General features: G+C 36.1%; 1 protein-coding gene across 1 annotated transcript; it reads right to left on the reverse strand.

Moving 5' to 3' along the window:
- Positions 1 to 9,595: 9,595 nt before the first annotated feature.
- Positions 9,596 to 12,315, reverse strand: LOC137720240 (actin-7). The gene is made up of 5 exons (XM_068459278.1): positions 12,162 to 12,315; positions 11,467 to 11,537; positions 10,959 to 11,352; positions 10,263 to 10,876; positions 9,596 to 10,147 (listed from the first exon to the last, which is right to left on the reverse strand). The coding sequence occupies exons 2-5, from the start codon at positions 11,524 to 11,526 to the stop codon at positions 10,082 to 10,084; spliced, it is 1,134 nt and encodes a 377-aa protein (XP_068315379.1). The 5' UTR covers positions 11,527 to 11,537; positions 12,162 to 12,315; the 3' UTR covers positions 9,596 to 10,081.
- Between the last annotated feature and the right edge of the window lie 2,748 nt (positions 12,316 to 15,063).

Raw genomic sequence — 15,063 nt, forward strand, 5'->3', positions numbered from 1 at the left:
TTAGGAAGGAATAATACATCAATAGTGCCTATGCATGGCCGGCGCGTGCGGCGGAGGAAAATTTTTCTAAAAATATGGGTGTGATCCTGAGGTTGTGTAGAGCACGTTGGTATATTCATTTGTCCAATTTGAGCAATGTATGAGAAGTTATTACGAGAAGTTGGTTATGTGCTTTAAAATTGACGTTTTTATAGTTGTTTCGCATATAGGTGATACGTATCCCGAGGACGAGCGTGGTCACTCGAGGCAGGGGGGCTACGACCCTTCCACATACCAGTGAGTGGGCTTTTGTTTTCCGTATATACCTATATACAATTATTTTCCCAGAAATTGAGTAATAAGGGTTAATTGTTTTATGCCATGCATATTATTATTATTGATTATGCACCCTTAGTCGCATTATTAGTTGCATACACATACATATGCATATTGGGTGCTGTGGACGCACAGGTAAGTGCCAGGTAAGTGTTATTCATGTTTATATTTCAGTAGTGGTTTGAGATGCTTAGAGAGCTCATAACCTGCACCCCCGGTGTTAGTGCTCCCGCCCAGAGTAGGGCACAGTCCTTCACGTGATGTTCACCTCCCGCACCACACGCTCAGCTTGGATCCAAGTTAGGTGCACAGTCCTATCGTACAGACCACTTTAGGTGGTTCCGACTCGTAGGTGTCCCGCAATTATTCGCACAGTCTTCACGTGATCGTAGCACTAGAGCGTATATATGTATTACACCCAGGCCTGTTGTACAGACCACTTTAGGTGGTTCCGACTTGTGGGCAGGTTCAGTTATTGAGTTTGAGATTTGAGCTCTATATGCAGCCGTACAGGTCACGTTAGGTGACTCCGGCTGCCAGATTATATGTTATCGTTATGAGATATACCTGAGCACTTGCATTTCATTATGAGGTTTTGACATGGCATATTCTTGTTGGAAATGTGCCCTAAAACCAATCATATGATGATACTTTATGGACATTTCACATGTTAAACTAATATAGTTTAATATTAAGGGCAAACATTATTGTTTGAGCCGTCTCGTATAAATGTTATATGCTTAAACGATAAGTCCAAGGAATATGTGATTGGAAGAATGCGATCTAAAGAAGTTAGATTCATGAGACCATTCTTTCGTTGACACATCCTAAACGTTCCTGATCATAGGATTGTCAATTGGGCATTGACAGTCCGTTAAGATCAGTACGTGCTATGTCTTCTCTCAGGGAGAGTGACTAGTCTCGAGTCATTGGTGTGTGTGACATCACGACAAGTACGTAGGTGCTCAATAGAGAATGAGTTCACTGAACACGATCAACGAAGAGTTCTCATATTCATGTCACATGAGAACTCATGGTTGGGATAATGCAAATTAGTCTTTTGACCTGAGGCATCACAGTTGTCTTGTGGTTAGGTCCTTAATCTTTGATTATGTCAAAGTCACTCCATCAGGAGGGTGTCCACGACATCGTTGGGGTTAAGCCACTTAGCCATGAAGGCAAGTGAATGCGCAACAAGGGATCTCTAACCTTCAAACTATTTGAGGGAGAATACTCTATGATATGATTTAGAATCTCTGGCCAGAGTATGAATGAGATGTTGGAATGCGTTCCAGTTCACATTCAAGGTAATCATATAAGCACAAGATTCACATTGGATAGTAGACATGAATAAACTATCAAACCAAACAATGTGGTCAAGAGTATTGTATTAGAGAAAGACCGTATTGCATTTGTAATCCTAAAACTGAATAGGTTCTCCACCTCTTCTGATTAGCTTGGGTAACCATGACATGCTGCTAGGCGTCAACCATGGTTTGTGGAAGCCCTAAAAGTGTATTATCACTAACGGGAGAATTGAAAGTAAGTTTCAATTCACAATCGATTTGAAAGAGTTTGAATCGCCCACTGCCTCGCTAAAAGGAACCTAATGGATCGTACACCGTGTAAGGTAGAGATTGAAGATTCAATGGAGATGAGTAAGAATAATTAAATGGTTTAATTATTTATGGCAAGGATTAATTAATATGATTATTAATCAAACGAATAAGTTCGTTAAAAGACCACGGGATAGTTTTGGACCTTAAGGCCCAATGGGCTTCGAACGTCAAGTCCATTGACTTAAGTTGTGTGACAACTTAATGAATAATGATTCACAAAGGCCCAAATAGCCCAATAAATCCCATGTTAAAGAAGGAGTGGTTTTGGACTTATTTACAAGTTTGCCACTCAAATGAATTAAGGAATAAGTATGACTTTATAGCCAAAATTCATTAAGGGTAATTTTTGGGGAAAGGATGAGAACACAAGCTCTCCTTTCTCTCTAAAATTTCAGCCACCTTGGAGGGATCATCTAGCAATCAAACTCCTCCAAGGTCACTCATTTCTTCTACAATATGCCTTGGTGTGGAGACTTAGAGGTTTTCAATTTTGGGAACTTGGAGAAACCTTTTCATCCATCCAAATCCATGGATCTAAGATGCAAGGAATGAAGGCCCTCTCTTTGAGTGATTAGCCTTTGCTTATGCAAAGAGGAATCTACAAAGGTATTGATTTCTCAACTCACTTTGTTTTGAGTTGAGTCTTGGTTCACCTATCTACTAGGCTTTGAAGTTCATGGGTTAAGTTTTGTTTTTGAGTGCATATAAACATGATTCCGCCTTTTAATTGTTAATTGCATGTTGTTGATGTTGCTCAAATGAACTTGTTTTTCACAAATCTTCCTTCAATTCTTGAGCATGAGTGGCATACCCTTGAGCATGTTTGGCATATCTATACATACGTATATATGTTATTTTCTGGGAAGTATACAGGTTTTACGGCGAGGGGTTAGAATGTATTTTACTAAATGGTTTTCGAAAAGATTTGTTTTTGCCCACTCACGCTTTTGTTTTGCGCCCCTCCAGGTTCTAGTTGATTAGCAGTTTCGGTGGTTTCCCAGAGGGCTTTTCCGGCATTTCTGACAGATACTCACCAGCGTAGGGTCACCTTCGGGTGTACTATTGTCGCATCTTTTCTTTTGGACTGCTGTAGACCTGCTGTAGACCTGCTCTGAATTTGTGTTTCACTTACGCTAGCACTTGTTTTAGTACTTTGTATGCTAGTTTTTAATTATTCGTACTTTTTATTACTACTCTATTAGCTTCCGCACGTGCACATGGTTACGTCACCTTCGTGTGACGGCCAGCACTCCCTAATCTCGGTCGGGGCGTGTCATAAAAATTGAGAAATAATATTTAATAAACAACTTCGTGCAAAAGGCATTTTTTGAATCACAGCGTGCTATACGCGACTTAAACATTTTAAATGTATTTATATGCGTGAATTGCTTCAATATTTTTTTTATTTCGTTATTTTCTTTTTTTATCACCTGTGCTACACATCTCTTAAGATGTTTTGAACACAATATTCATGATTTTTCTTATTTCACGTAGGCACCATCAAATTTGTCATTTGTTTATTCTTTTCTCTCTTCCTTTTCATTTTTTTTATTTTTTTCTGTCTCCCCATTTATATTTATATTATATTTTATGATGACCAAATTACCAACTTACCCTTACATGATTTGATATATTAATTTGGGCAGGTTTTGAATTTTTTTGGCTAAGGGCCAGTTTCGTCCAATTTTTTTTGTCAAAGCCGGTGACATCAAATTGAGCCTCCGGCTTTATATATATTAGCCAAAATTGTAAGAAAAATATGTAAGAAAAACAAAATTTAAAAAGAATAAAATGAGAGTATAAGTGTATTCGCAAGTGGAGGAAGAGTGGTAGAATTTTGCTCACATGGGTTGCTACTTCTTTTGTAGGACCCACTGCTTTTTGGGGCTAGACGTAGCCCAATTTTATGTTATCCAAGAAAGGAAATTGATGGCCTCAGTGGTGGATCAAGCCCAATTTTTCGGCTCATTGAGGATGAAATTTCTCACTAAGGCTTAAAATGTAGCAGTCTCATGGAAGATAAAAGCTCCCATTGAAATACTCTAAAAAGAGTTGTGTGGATAGCACATCCTTATTTTTATTACTTTTTAGTATGACCAAGTACTTCACCATGTCATCAAGTAGTGGATCCTACGAAGAAAAAAAAAAATCCCCAGTGCCCAGGAGTTGGACACTTTTTAGCCTTTCTAGGAGTTGAGGTACACCCATTTTCAAAATGCCTGTTTGTTGGTACTGTTTTGTTTAATTTCGGAGCTTATATTACTGTTTTGTTTAATTTTGGAGCTTATATTGACCAAATGCCCTTTAATTGGAGAGGACCTAAAGGTTTGGTCTTGTAGTTGGACCTATACTAATAGTTTTGCTTGTAGTCGGGCCTATAAACATATTTCTACAAAACCTGTTCATTCGGTTTATTTCGTTGTTGAAGAGTACAAAATTGAGAATTGGACCGAAATAGACCAGTTCGGTTCGGTTTTGTTACCTGTTTGACCGATTTGGTCAACTCGAGGTTTTTTTGTTTTTTTTTAAATTTTTTCACTCAATTTTTCGGTTCATCAGTTGTTTTTTCCCTCCCCTAGTGATTAACTCTGCTAAGACGTGACACCTAGAACTTGAATACATTAGCCAACACATAATTTTCAATGTGGCCACTTCGGTGCTAGTGGATTATGTCCATCACATCAACGTAAGGTGTCTCATGATTCATGACATTCATCGGTTGGGCTATTGTGTATTTTACAACTAACAAACCTGATTCTGAATCATTTGCAAAACTTTACAAAGAATTCAAGAGTACAAGTAGATGAATAAAGCCTCAAAAGTGTGCAAGTCTCCCTAAATTCGATCATTGAACAAGAATACTTTAAAAGAGTTGCGTTGAAAGTAACAAGGGAAAGTGACATCATATGAACATGGTAATTCTCCGATGGGAGAAGAACGAAATCTAATTAGATATGATTTAGACCTGGTTTGGTACTGAGGTAATTTTGAAAAAAGTTGGTATCAAAAAAAGCTAAGAGTTGTTTTTGTGTTTGGTAAACATTCAGCTTCAACTTTTTTTCACAGTTTTGGATGAAAAAAAGCCAAAAACAAGAAGCTGCAAAACCCAGCTTTAAAAAATCGACTTTTTTTCACATCTGTTTTACATAAAAGTTTACCAAACATTATAATACTGTTTTTTTTTTTTTTTCAAAAGCACTTTTACAAAAAAGTTTACCAAACACTCTGCTGTTTTATTTCACAGCCGCTTAGACTCCACGAATAGCCCAGAGTAACAACTCCTTAATATAGGCAAATTAAAGAGATGATCATTGTGACTACCCTCAGCCTATGCATGACACTGACTCAAGGAAATGGCATACCGTCATTGAACCCGAAATGAGTTATGTTAGTACCAATTGTCTTGATTCTGGTTGATCAAGGATTAAGCCTTTTAATACTCCCATTCAAATGAGGGATACCTTTGTGGAGCTCGCTCGTACCTTTATTTCAATAGCATAACCTTATTCGTTACAAAAAAAATCAGACTAATCGAACCCTTGGAGTAGACCTGGCAATTTCTGACACGACCTGATAACCCGACACGACACGACACGAAATTAACAGGTGTTTGGGTCGACACGATAACGAATCGGGTCTTATCGGGTAACCCGATAAGCACCTGTTAAGATAACGGGTTGGGTCGGGTATACACGTGGGTAAACACAATACACGATAAGCAGAATATTATTTTTATAATTTTATAACCCTCAAAAAATACTGTAATAATTTTATACATTAATTTTACAATTTTATACCCCTAAAAATTATAATAAATATATATATATATATTAAATTAACTATAAAATTTATAATAATTATAATAATTATATATACTATAATAATTATACCCCCAAAATATTAAGTCTATCTATACTAATTATATATATATATATATTAAATTTTATAAAAACTATAATAATTATTAATTAATAATTTAATATGCATGATCATGCATTGCATATTTGCATGATTTTGCATCCATTGAAATTTGATGCATCAGGGCTCATATGTGATTTGTTTCCATTCTCAAATTTCAATAATCAATTTCTTGCCATTGCCATTTGCCAACTTGCCGCCCTTTTTGAAAAAAAAAATTGAGGGAAAATGAAAATGTTAAGAAAAGTTGAAAATAAAACAAAAAAGTGAGGGAATTCAATTAGGGAAAGATGTTGGAGGGAAAAGTGAAAATGATAAGAAAAAGTTGAAAAGGAAACAAAAAAGAGAGGGAAAAATGAAAATTAATAGAAGTGGTGAATCTAAGTATAAATAAACTCTAAGTGTTAGTCAATCTATCGTTTTACGAATTCTCCAAAACTAATTTCAACGATCCAAACCGTCAAAATTGTTTGTATATGCTTGGAGATCACATCAGCAAAAAATCACAAAAAAAAAACATTCAGAGATCAAGTAAACGGGACAAAGCTTTTCAACGGTTATAAATGAAAAATCACGATTTAACGGTTATTTTAACTCCGATTTTGATGATTTTTTATAACTACACTCCTTGACCCTATATGAATACAATGAATGAATTCGATATTCAATTTAAAATATTTACACAAGTGGATACCACAAAATCTTATGTTATACTTAATAAAAGTATAAATAAACTCTAAGTGTTAGTCAATCTATCGTTTTACGAATTCTCCAAAACTAATTTCAACGATCCAAACCGTCAAAATTGTTTGTATATGCTTGGAGATCACATCAGCAAAAAATCACAAAAAAAAAACATTCAGAGATCAAGTAACGGGACAAAGCTTTTCAACGGTTATAAACGAAAAATCACGATTTAACGGTTATTTTAACTCCAATTTTGATGATTTTTTATAACTACACTCCTTGACCCTATATGAATACAATGAATGAATTCGATCTTCAATTTAAAATATTTACACAAGTGGATACCACAAAATCTTATGTTATACTTAATAAAAGTATAAATAAACTCTAAGTGTTAGTCAATCTATCGTTTTACGAATTCTCCAAAACTAATTTCAACGATCCAAACCGTCAAAATTGTTTGTATATGCTTGGAGATCACATCAGCAAAAAATCACAAAAAAAAAACATTCAGAGATCAAGTAACGGGACAAAGCTTTTCAACGGTTATAAACGAAAAATCACGATTTAACGGTTATTTTAACTCCGATTTTGATGATTTTTTATAACTACACTCCTTGACCCTATATGAATACAATGAATGAATTCGATCTTCAATTTAAAATATTTACACAAGTGGATACCACAAAATCTTATGTTATACTTAATAAAAGTATAAATAAACTCTAAGTGTTAGTCAATCTATCGTTTTACGAATTCTCCAAAACTAATTTCAACGATCCAAACCGTCAAAATTGTTTGTATATGCTTGGAGATCACATCAGCAAAAAATCACAAAAAAAAAACATTCAGAGATCAAGTAACGGGACAAAGCTTTTCAACGGTTATAAACAAAAAATCACGATTTAACGGTTATTTTAACTCCGATTTTGATGATTTTTTATAACTACACTCCTTGACCCTATATGAATACAATGAATGAATTCGATCTTCAATTTAAAATATTTACACAAGTGGATACCACAAAATCTTATGTTATACTTAATAAAAGTATAAATAAACTCTAAGCGTTAGTCAATCTATCGTTTTACGAATTCTCCAAAACTAATTTCAACGATCCAAACCGTCAAAATTGTTTGTATATGCTTGGAGATCACATCAGCAAAAAATCACAAAAAAAAAACATTCAGAGATCAAGTACGAGACAAAGCTTTTCAACGGTTATAAATGAAAAATCACGATTTAACGGTTATTTTAACTCCGATTTTGATGATTTTTTATAACTACACTCCTTGACCCTATATGAATACAATGAATGAATTCGATCTTCAATTTAAAATATTTACACAAGTGGATACCACAAAATCTTATGTTATACTTAATAAAAGTATAAATAAACTCTAAGTGTTAGTCAATCTATCGTTTTACGAATTCTCCAAAACTAATTTCAACGATCCAAACCGTCAAAATTGTTTGTATATTCTTGGAGATCACATCAACAAAAAATCACAAAAAAAAAACATTCAGAGATCAAGTAACGGGACAAAGCTTTTCAACGGTTATAAACGAAAAATCACGATTTAACGGTTATTTTAACTCCGATTTTGATGATTTTTTATAACTACACTCCTTGACCCTATATGAATACAATGAATGAATTCGATCTTCAATTTAAAATATTTACACAAGTGGATACCACAAAATCTTATGTTATACTTAATAAAAGTATAAATAAACTCTAAGCGTTAGTCAATCTATCGTTTTACGAATTCTCCAAAACTAATTTCAACGATCCAAACCGTCAAAATTGTTTGTATATGCTTGGAGATCACATCAGCAAAAAATCACAAAAAAAAAACATTTAGAGATCAAGTAACGGGACAAAGCTTTTCAACGGTTATAAATGAAAAATCACGATTTAACGGTTATTTTAACTCCGATTTTGATGATTTTTTATAACTACACTCCTTGACCCTATATGAATACAATGAATGAATTCGATCTTCAATTTAAAATATTTACACAAGTGGATACCACAAAATCTTATGTTATACTTAATAAAAGTATAAATAAACTCTAAGTGTTAGTCAATCTATCGTTTTACGAATTCTCCAAAACTAATTTCAACGATCCAAACCGTCAAAATTGTTTGTATATGCTTGGAGATCACATCAGCAAAAAATCACAAAAAAAAAAACATTCAGAGATCAAGTAACGGGACAAAGCTTTTCAACGGTTATAAACGAAAAATCACGATTTAACGGTTATTTTAACTCCGATTTTGATGATTTTTTATAACTACACTCCTTGACCCTATATGAATACAATGAATGAATTCGATCTTCAATTTAAAATATTTACACAAGTGGATACTACAAAATCTTATGTTATACTTAATAAAAGTATAAATAAACTCTAAGTGTTAGTCAATCTTAAAAACAAAAACTCTTTATCCTTGCACATTTAATATTTGTAATAGATTAGTAGTGTATGTATTATTTTTTTTATTAGGCTTTCATTTTCGAGTGTAGATATAGTACTTGAACGAGAAATGTTTTAATGTTTTCAAGTAATATTTATGTCGCAATGTGTGGTATGTGCAAATTTAAAAAAAAAATATATTTTTTTCTTAACGGGTCATAACGGGTCGGGTCACTTTACCCGTTGGGTAAAGTGACACGACCTGTTAAGGACCCGTTAAGATAACGGGTGTGACACGACACGACCCGTTAAGATAACAGGTGTTACACGAAAACGACACGAACACGACAGACACGACCCGTTTGCCAGGTCTACCTTGGAGACATCCGATTGTAGCGAGGAAAATAAAAGAATACGATGCATCAGACTTATTATGACGCCTCGAGTTCGAAGCGTTTCTTTCTAAAATACAACATTATTAAAGACCGTATATCGAAAATAAAGAGGAAGTGGCAGGCCTCGCATACAATTGGCAAATGCCATGCCATATAAAACATTTGAGGCCTACGATTCCCTGACAAACTAACAAAAAGCCAACAAGACAAACCTTCAAAGAAATAACAAATGCAAGCACATAAGAGAAAAACAGATTCCTCCCAAGCTTTCAAGCCAGTATTTAAATATAAATTTGCATACCAGTTTTCGACCACAAACTGACGCTACAATAAACTTTCAGATACAATAAAAACTATTAATATTAATGTTCCCGGATGAAAAAAGACCGTCAAATATAGAACAAAAGTGAAATAAAAGGAAGACGAAGAAAAGCATCCCAATCACTCTCCTGCTACAAACATCCTACTGAAATAGATGGTTGAACCAATGATTAGGCAAGGCGAGGATGGTTTTGGACTGATTTTCTGCCCACCACATATACATAGAACCATTTGCCATTGCAAGCAAAATCTCTCGCATGGATGAGAAGTCAACATCTGAATCTACCCCGTCCTCGAGTGACCCCACCTCAACACATCGTTGCCAACCAAACTGACTTCACGTGACACGACACAAAAATCCAACTAAATTGAAAAATAGCTCACCATCAAAACCATTTGGAGAACTCAGAAGCACTTCCTGTGGACAATGGATGGACCTGACTCGTCGTACTCACCCTTGGAAATCCACATCTAATTCATTGAAAAGAAAAAGAATCTTATCAGTCTCAAGCAAAAAGAAAACGTACATACCATACGAATTCAAAATATCATTGACAAGGTTTAGAGATAAGTTTACGATCATCACCTGTTGGAAGGTACTGAGGGATGCAAGGATGGACCCTCCAATCCAGACACTGTACTTTCTCTCCGGTGGAGCCACAACCTTGATCTTCATGCTGCTTGGAGCAAGAGCGGTGATCTCCCTGCTCATACGGTCTGCAATACCAGGGAACATAGTTGACCCACCACTGAGCACGATGTTTCCATATAGGTCTTTTCTGATATCCACATCACACTTCATGATAGAGTTGTAGGTAGTCTCATGAATGCCAGCAGCTTCCATTCCAATGAGGGATGGTTGGAAGAGCACTTCTGGGCACCGGAATCTCTCAGCTCCAATTGTGATGACTTGGCCATCAGGAAGCTCATAGTTCTTCTCAACTGACGAGCTGCTCTTGGCAGTCTCAAGTTCTTGCTCATAATCAAGGGCAACATATGCAAGCTTCTCCTTCATATCACGGACAATTTCCCGTTCAGCAGTAGTGGTGAACATGTACCCTCTTTCAGTGAGAATCTTCATCAAAGCATCTGTGAGGTCACGACCAGCAAGGTCCAGACGAAGGATGGCATGAGGGAGGGCATAACCTTCGTAGATTGGGACGGTGTGACTCACACCATCACCTGAGTCCAGCACAATACCTGTACAAGGAGGAACTCAGTAAATGCCAGAATAATTGGAAAATATATTAAGAATCATGCTCAGAAAATCATTGATTCGAACCTGTTGTACGACCACTGGCATAAAGTGAGAGAACAGCCTGGATGGCAACATACATGGCAGGCACATTGAAGGTCTCAAACATAATTTGGGTCATCTTTTCTCTGTTGGCCTTAGGATTGAGAGGAGCCTCTGTGAGCAGAACTGGGTGCTCTTCAGGAGCAACACGAAGTTCATTGTAGAAAGTATGATGCCAGATCTTCTCCATGTCATCCCAGTTGCTCACTATACCGTGCTCAATGGGATACTTCAAGGTAAGGATACCTCTTTTTGACTGTGCTTCATCACCTACATAGGCATCCTTCTGACCCATACCAACCATGACACCTGTGTGTCGTGGGCGACCAACAATACTTGGAAACACAGCCCTGGGAGCATCATCACCAGCAAATCCAGCCTACATGCATAATAATACACAAAATGGTATAACTAAGACTTCATTTCAGGTACAAGTATAATTAAAATTTTGATTTAACTTAAATTCAAAAGGGGCAAGGAAATGATGCAGTACCTTCACCATTCCAGTTCCATTGTCGCAAACGAGGGGTTGAATGTCCTCACCATCGGCCATCTTTAACAAACCTGAATCAAATGGAAATACATAATCAATACAACATCCCACACTAGTTCACTAATCAGATAAATGTACAAGTAATTTAGTTCCTATAAATATCAAAAAAACACAAATAATTTTCAATATCAATTTGTCCATGCATCCCCGTTATTTAACTTCCTTTTTTTATTTCTTTCAGTCAATTTCAAAATCTTGCATCGACTTAAATCTCAACAATCATAGTTCAAATCCTTTTGCTAAACAAGTAACATAAGGACTTCCAATCATATCAAAGTTCTAATAATTATCTAATTTTTTATACAAAACTATGCAGATCTAAAAAAATCAGATCACCAACATTAGATCCTAACAGATAAGGGCCAGATCAGACAACCAAACAGCCCCAACACAAAGAAAATTCCAAAATCTCAATTCAACAGATCGATCAGTGAAAGAAATTACGGATCAGTAAGATCATTCAAGATCTAACTCCAACAATCACATAAACACCAGAATCGGCAACAAATTTTCAAGATCAGGTACATATCAACTTTAATCTACTCATTTATTACAAATCAAACTCAATTTTACAAAAACAAAAATAAAAATTGGAAATTCAAACGCAGAAATTGAAAAAATAAAGTTGAAATTACCTTGAAGGGGAAGACGAAGACGAACGAAGACGAACGAAGACGATCGAAGACGGCGGCGACGGGAAGAAGATCAAGCCGAAGACGAAGGCTTGAATGTCGCTGTGTTTCTTCAAGGCTGTCAGAGATGGTGGAAATTGAGCAGAATTAGGGTGAGCTAGAAATGTGAGAGGGTATATATAGCTCCGGATTTTGAAATGCACATGAAATTGGGACCAAATTACCAAGCACTTGAATATTTGCGCTTTTTTCTTTTTTTCTTTTTTTTCTTTTTTTTTTTTTTTTTTTTGAATTCTATTTGGGGGTAAATTTGGGGTATTTTGTTTTCAAGCACTATTTTAAAAATTCCGGCCTAGTGTGGCCTAAGCTCTGTCCAAGCACTACACGGCTGACCATCATACCAATTAATCACCAGGCATTTGAAAAATTAAAATATTACGCCTAGACCTACCTAGGCGCCTAACTAGTCTGCTTAAACCCGCCTAGATCGCAACTCTCACTTAAACAGAAAATAAATAACTTTTATTTTGTATTTTATTTTTTCAATAAATTATGAAAGACTTGTTGAATAGTTGGATGAATAGTATAATCTTAAAATTTTATAATATAATGTGACAAAATTAAAATATCATACTTTATTTTGAAAATCATCACAAACCTATTGGGAAGAAATGCAAGACTTAATCATTGAGTCTGATGCACATGAGATGATTCGCGTGTTGAATAAGGAGATGAAACTTGACACTAGTGCATAAGGTTTAGTTCATGATATTTGGATATTGAGTGAAAGCGCTCGATTCGTGGAGTTTGTGTTCTCGCCGAGAAAAGGAAATAGAGCGGCAAACTCCGTGGCGGCGTTTGTTCTTAAAAAGGGAGGCTCATTTGATTAGGGTTGTATTTGTCCTCTTTTTATGTTTAATACTTTAGCTGAGGATGTAAACTTTTCAATTCGAATTTAATATTATCTATCTATTTGACAAAAAAATTAAAATTAGAAGGTTGAGAAAAAAAAAATATAAAACATAGTTAGCTCTTTTATTTATTTATTTTTCTCGAATTTACTTTTTGTTGTTATAAACTTCTTGTTTAAGTGTGATTGTGTAAATCCTAGATTAGATTTGATTCTAGTTATTCTTCCCTATTAGGACTTGTATGCCTTGGAGGAGAAGGATTTCTTCTCCCTCTTATTACTATAAATAAAGGCACTAAGTAGGGTGAATAACAACTTCCACTACATAACCCTACAAACACATCTCGTTCTCTGTTCTCTCTCTGTGCCGCCAGCCCCTTTCCCATGTTAGTTAAATATAAGCCACAACACGTTATCAGCACGCTTTTATCGTTGTGCTTAGGAATCTGACGTGGAAGCTTTATGCATCAAACCAGTTCACCAATATCATCACGCAATCAGGTTCTTCCAAAACAATGGTTTTTATCTCGATATTTTTGTAGCCCTGATAGCATGAACATTCACCATAATGCATGACCCATCAAATATATGTCCATGCATTAAATTATTTATATGAATATGCATTGAATTAATCTGAAATTGAAGAAAAAAATTATTAAAATATGGATTAGGGTTTCGTTCTAAACTTCTTTACAATGTGAGCCATGGCTGGCGAGCCGCCAAGCCGTCAAGCCACTAGCCCCAGGGCTGTAGCCTATGTGGCTAAGCCAAGCCGTGAGAGCACGAAGCCAGAGCCATAGGCTCCTACTCTGAAACACAAAAAAACCCCATTGTCTTCCATGGCGTCTTCTCCCTCACAGGTGGGCCTGTAGCCCAAACCTGACCTTCAGTCCTCGTCCCAACGACCTAAAAATCATTCCCCGATGGGTTTTGATAAAGATTCGTTCAAATCTCATTGGTTTTTCATCGAAATTCCGAGTTTATTTTTTTAGGTTTTCTAAACACGTTGAGAGTCTCTACTCTCCGTTTACCATTATGGGTCGTCGTCAAATCCATGGTTTTTTTTCATGATTGTTGCACCACGACACGACTTCCTAAAGTAGTGGCGCCAGTCTCCTTTTCCGGCGAGGTCACCTAGCTAACGCTGGGGTGTCTAGTTCAAACCCTAAGCCCACTTGGGCTTGGCCCATTCTCGGTGAGCACCAGCCCTTTGGGCTTTGGAGCTCTTCTCAGCCCAACATTGGCCTACTTTGGCCACGGTGTTCCCGTGTCTCACACCACAAAGGATCACAGCATGTGTGGCTATTACGACTTCCTTGTACTGCAACACATAGGATTGCATCCCCCCGGGTATATGTGTCCACGAAGCACCAGATCAGAGCATGTTTGGGCCTCTGTTTTTGGGCTTGCATCTACATCCCGTTTTCTGTGATGCTGGGCCTGCCTGCATTTTAGGCCTGTGCTTACCCCAGCCCAGTTTTGGGCCTGGACCGTACGGCACCAGTTCACTCAGCCCACCCATGGTCTTTGGTCCAAATTTTTGGGCCCCGAGGTTTAATTGCCTATTTTTTTAGGCACTTTTGGGTTTTATAATTTTTCACCCACACTTTAAATTTGGCCTAAAGTCCAAATAATTAATTTCATTATAATTATAGACCTGAAGTTCTATTTGCATATTTTCTTGTTACATATTTCTGTATATATATTTGTGTTTGTCTGCAGAAACATAAGAACATGAAGTTCATAATTATTCTGAAACCTAAAGTTTCTCGAAACATACCTTGTTTGAAAACCTGAAGTTTTTCTTAAAAACATCACCCATGAAAACTTGAAGCTTTTTCATGCGAATTTAAACCAATACATGTCTATTAGAACCTGAATGTTCTACTCCTATGTGAATGGATTGATTTTTTTTTTCTCCATTACACTAATCGCATCTTGTCCATTTATTTTGTGGTAGGAACATGTCGAATTTGAACATGCTTTGGAGGTCTT

Source organism: Pyrus communis, chromosome 16 (genome assembly GCF_963583255.1).
Source record: "Pyrus communis chromosome 16, drPyrComm1.1, whole genome shotgun sequence".
Taxonomy (NCBI): Eukaryota; Viridiplantae; Streptophyta; class Magnoliopsida; order Rosales; family Rosaceae; genus Pyrus; species Pyrus communis.

Bases quoted from the DNA above. Each gene is read 5' to 3' on its own strand.
- LOC137720240 (XM_068459278.1), bottom strand. From the start codon at position 11,526: ATGGCCGATGGTGAGGACATTCAACCCCTCGTTTGCGACAATGGAACT. The intron at 11,353-11,466 runs GTACTGCATCAT...TTATGCATGTAG, and splicing joins ATGGAACTGGAATGGTGAAG to GCTGGATTTGCTGGTGATGA. The intron at 10,148-10,262 runs GTGATGATCGTA...TCAATGAATTAG, and splicing joins CCCTCAGTACCTTCCAACAG to ATGTGGATTTCCAAGGGTGA.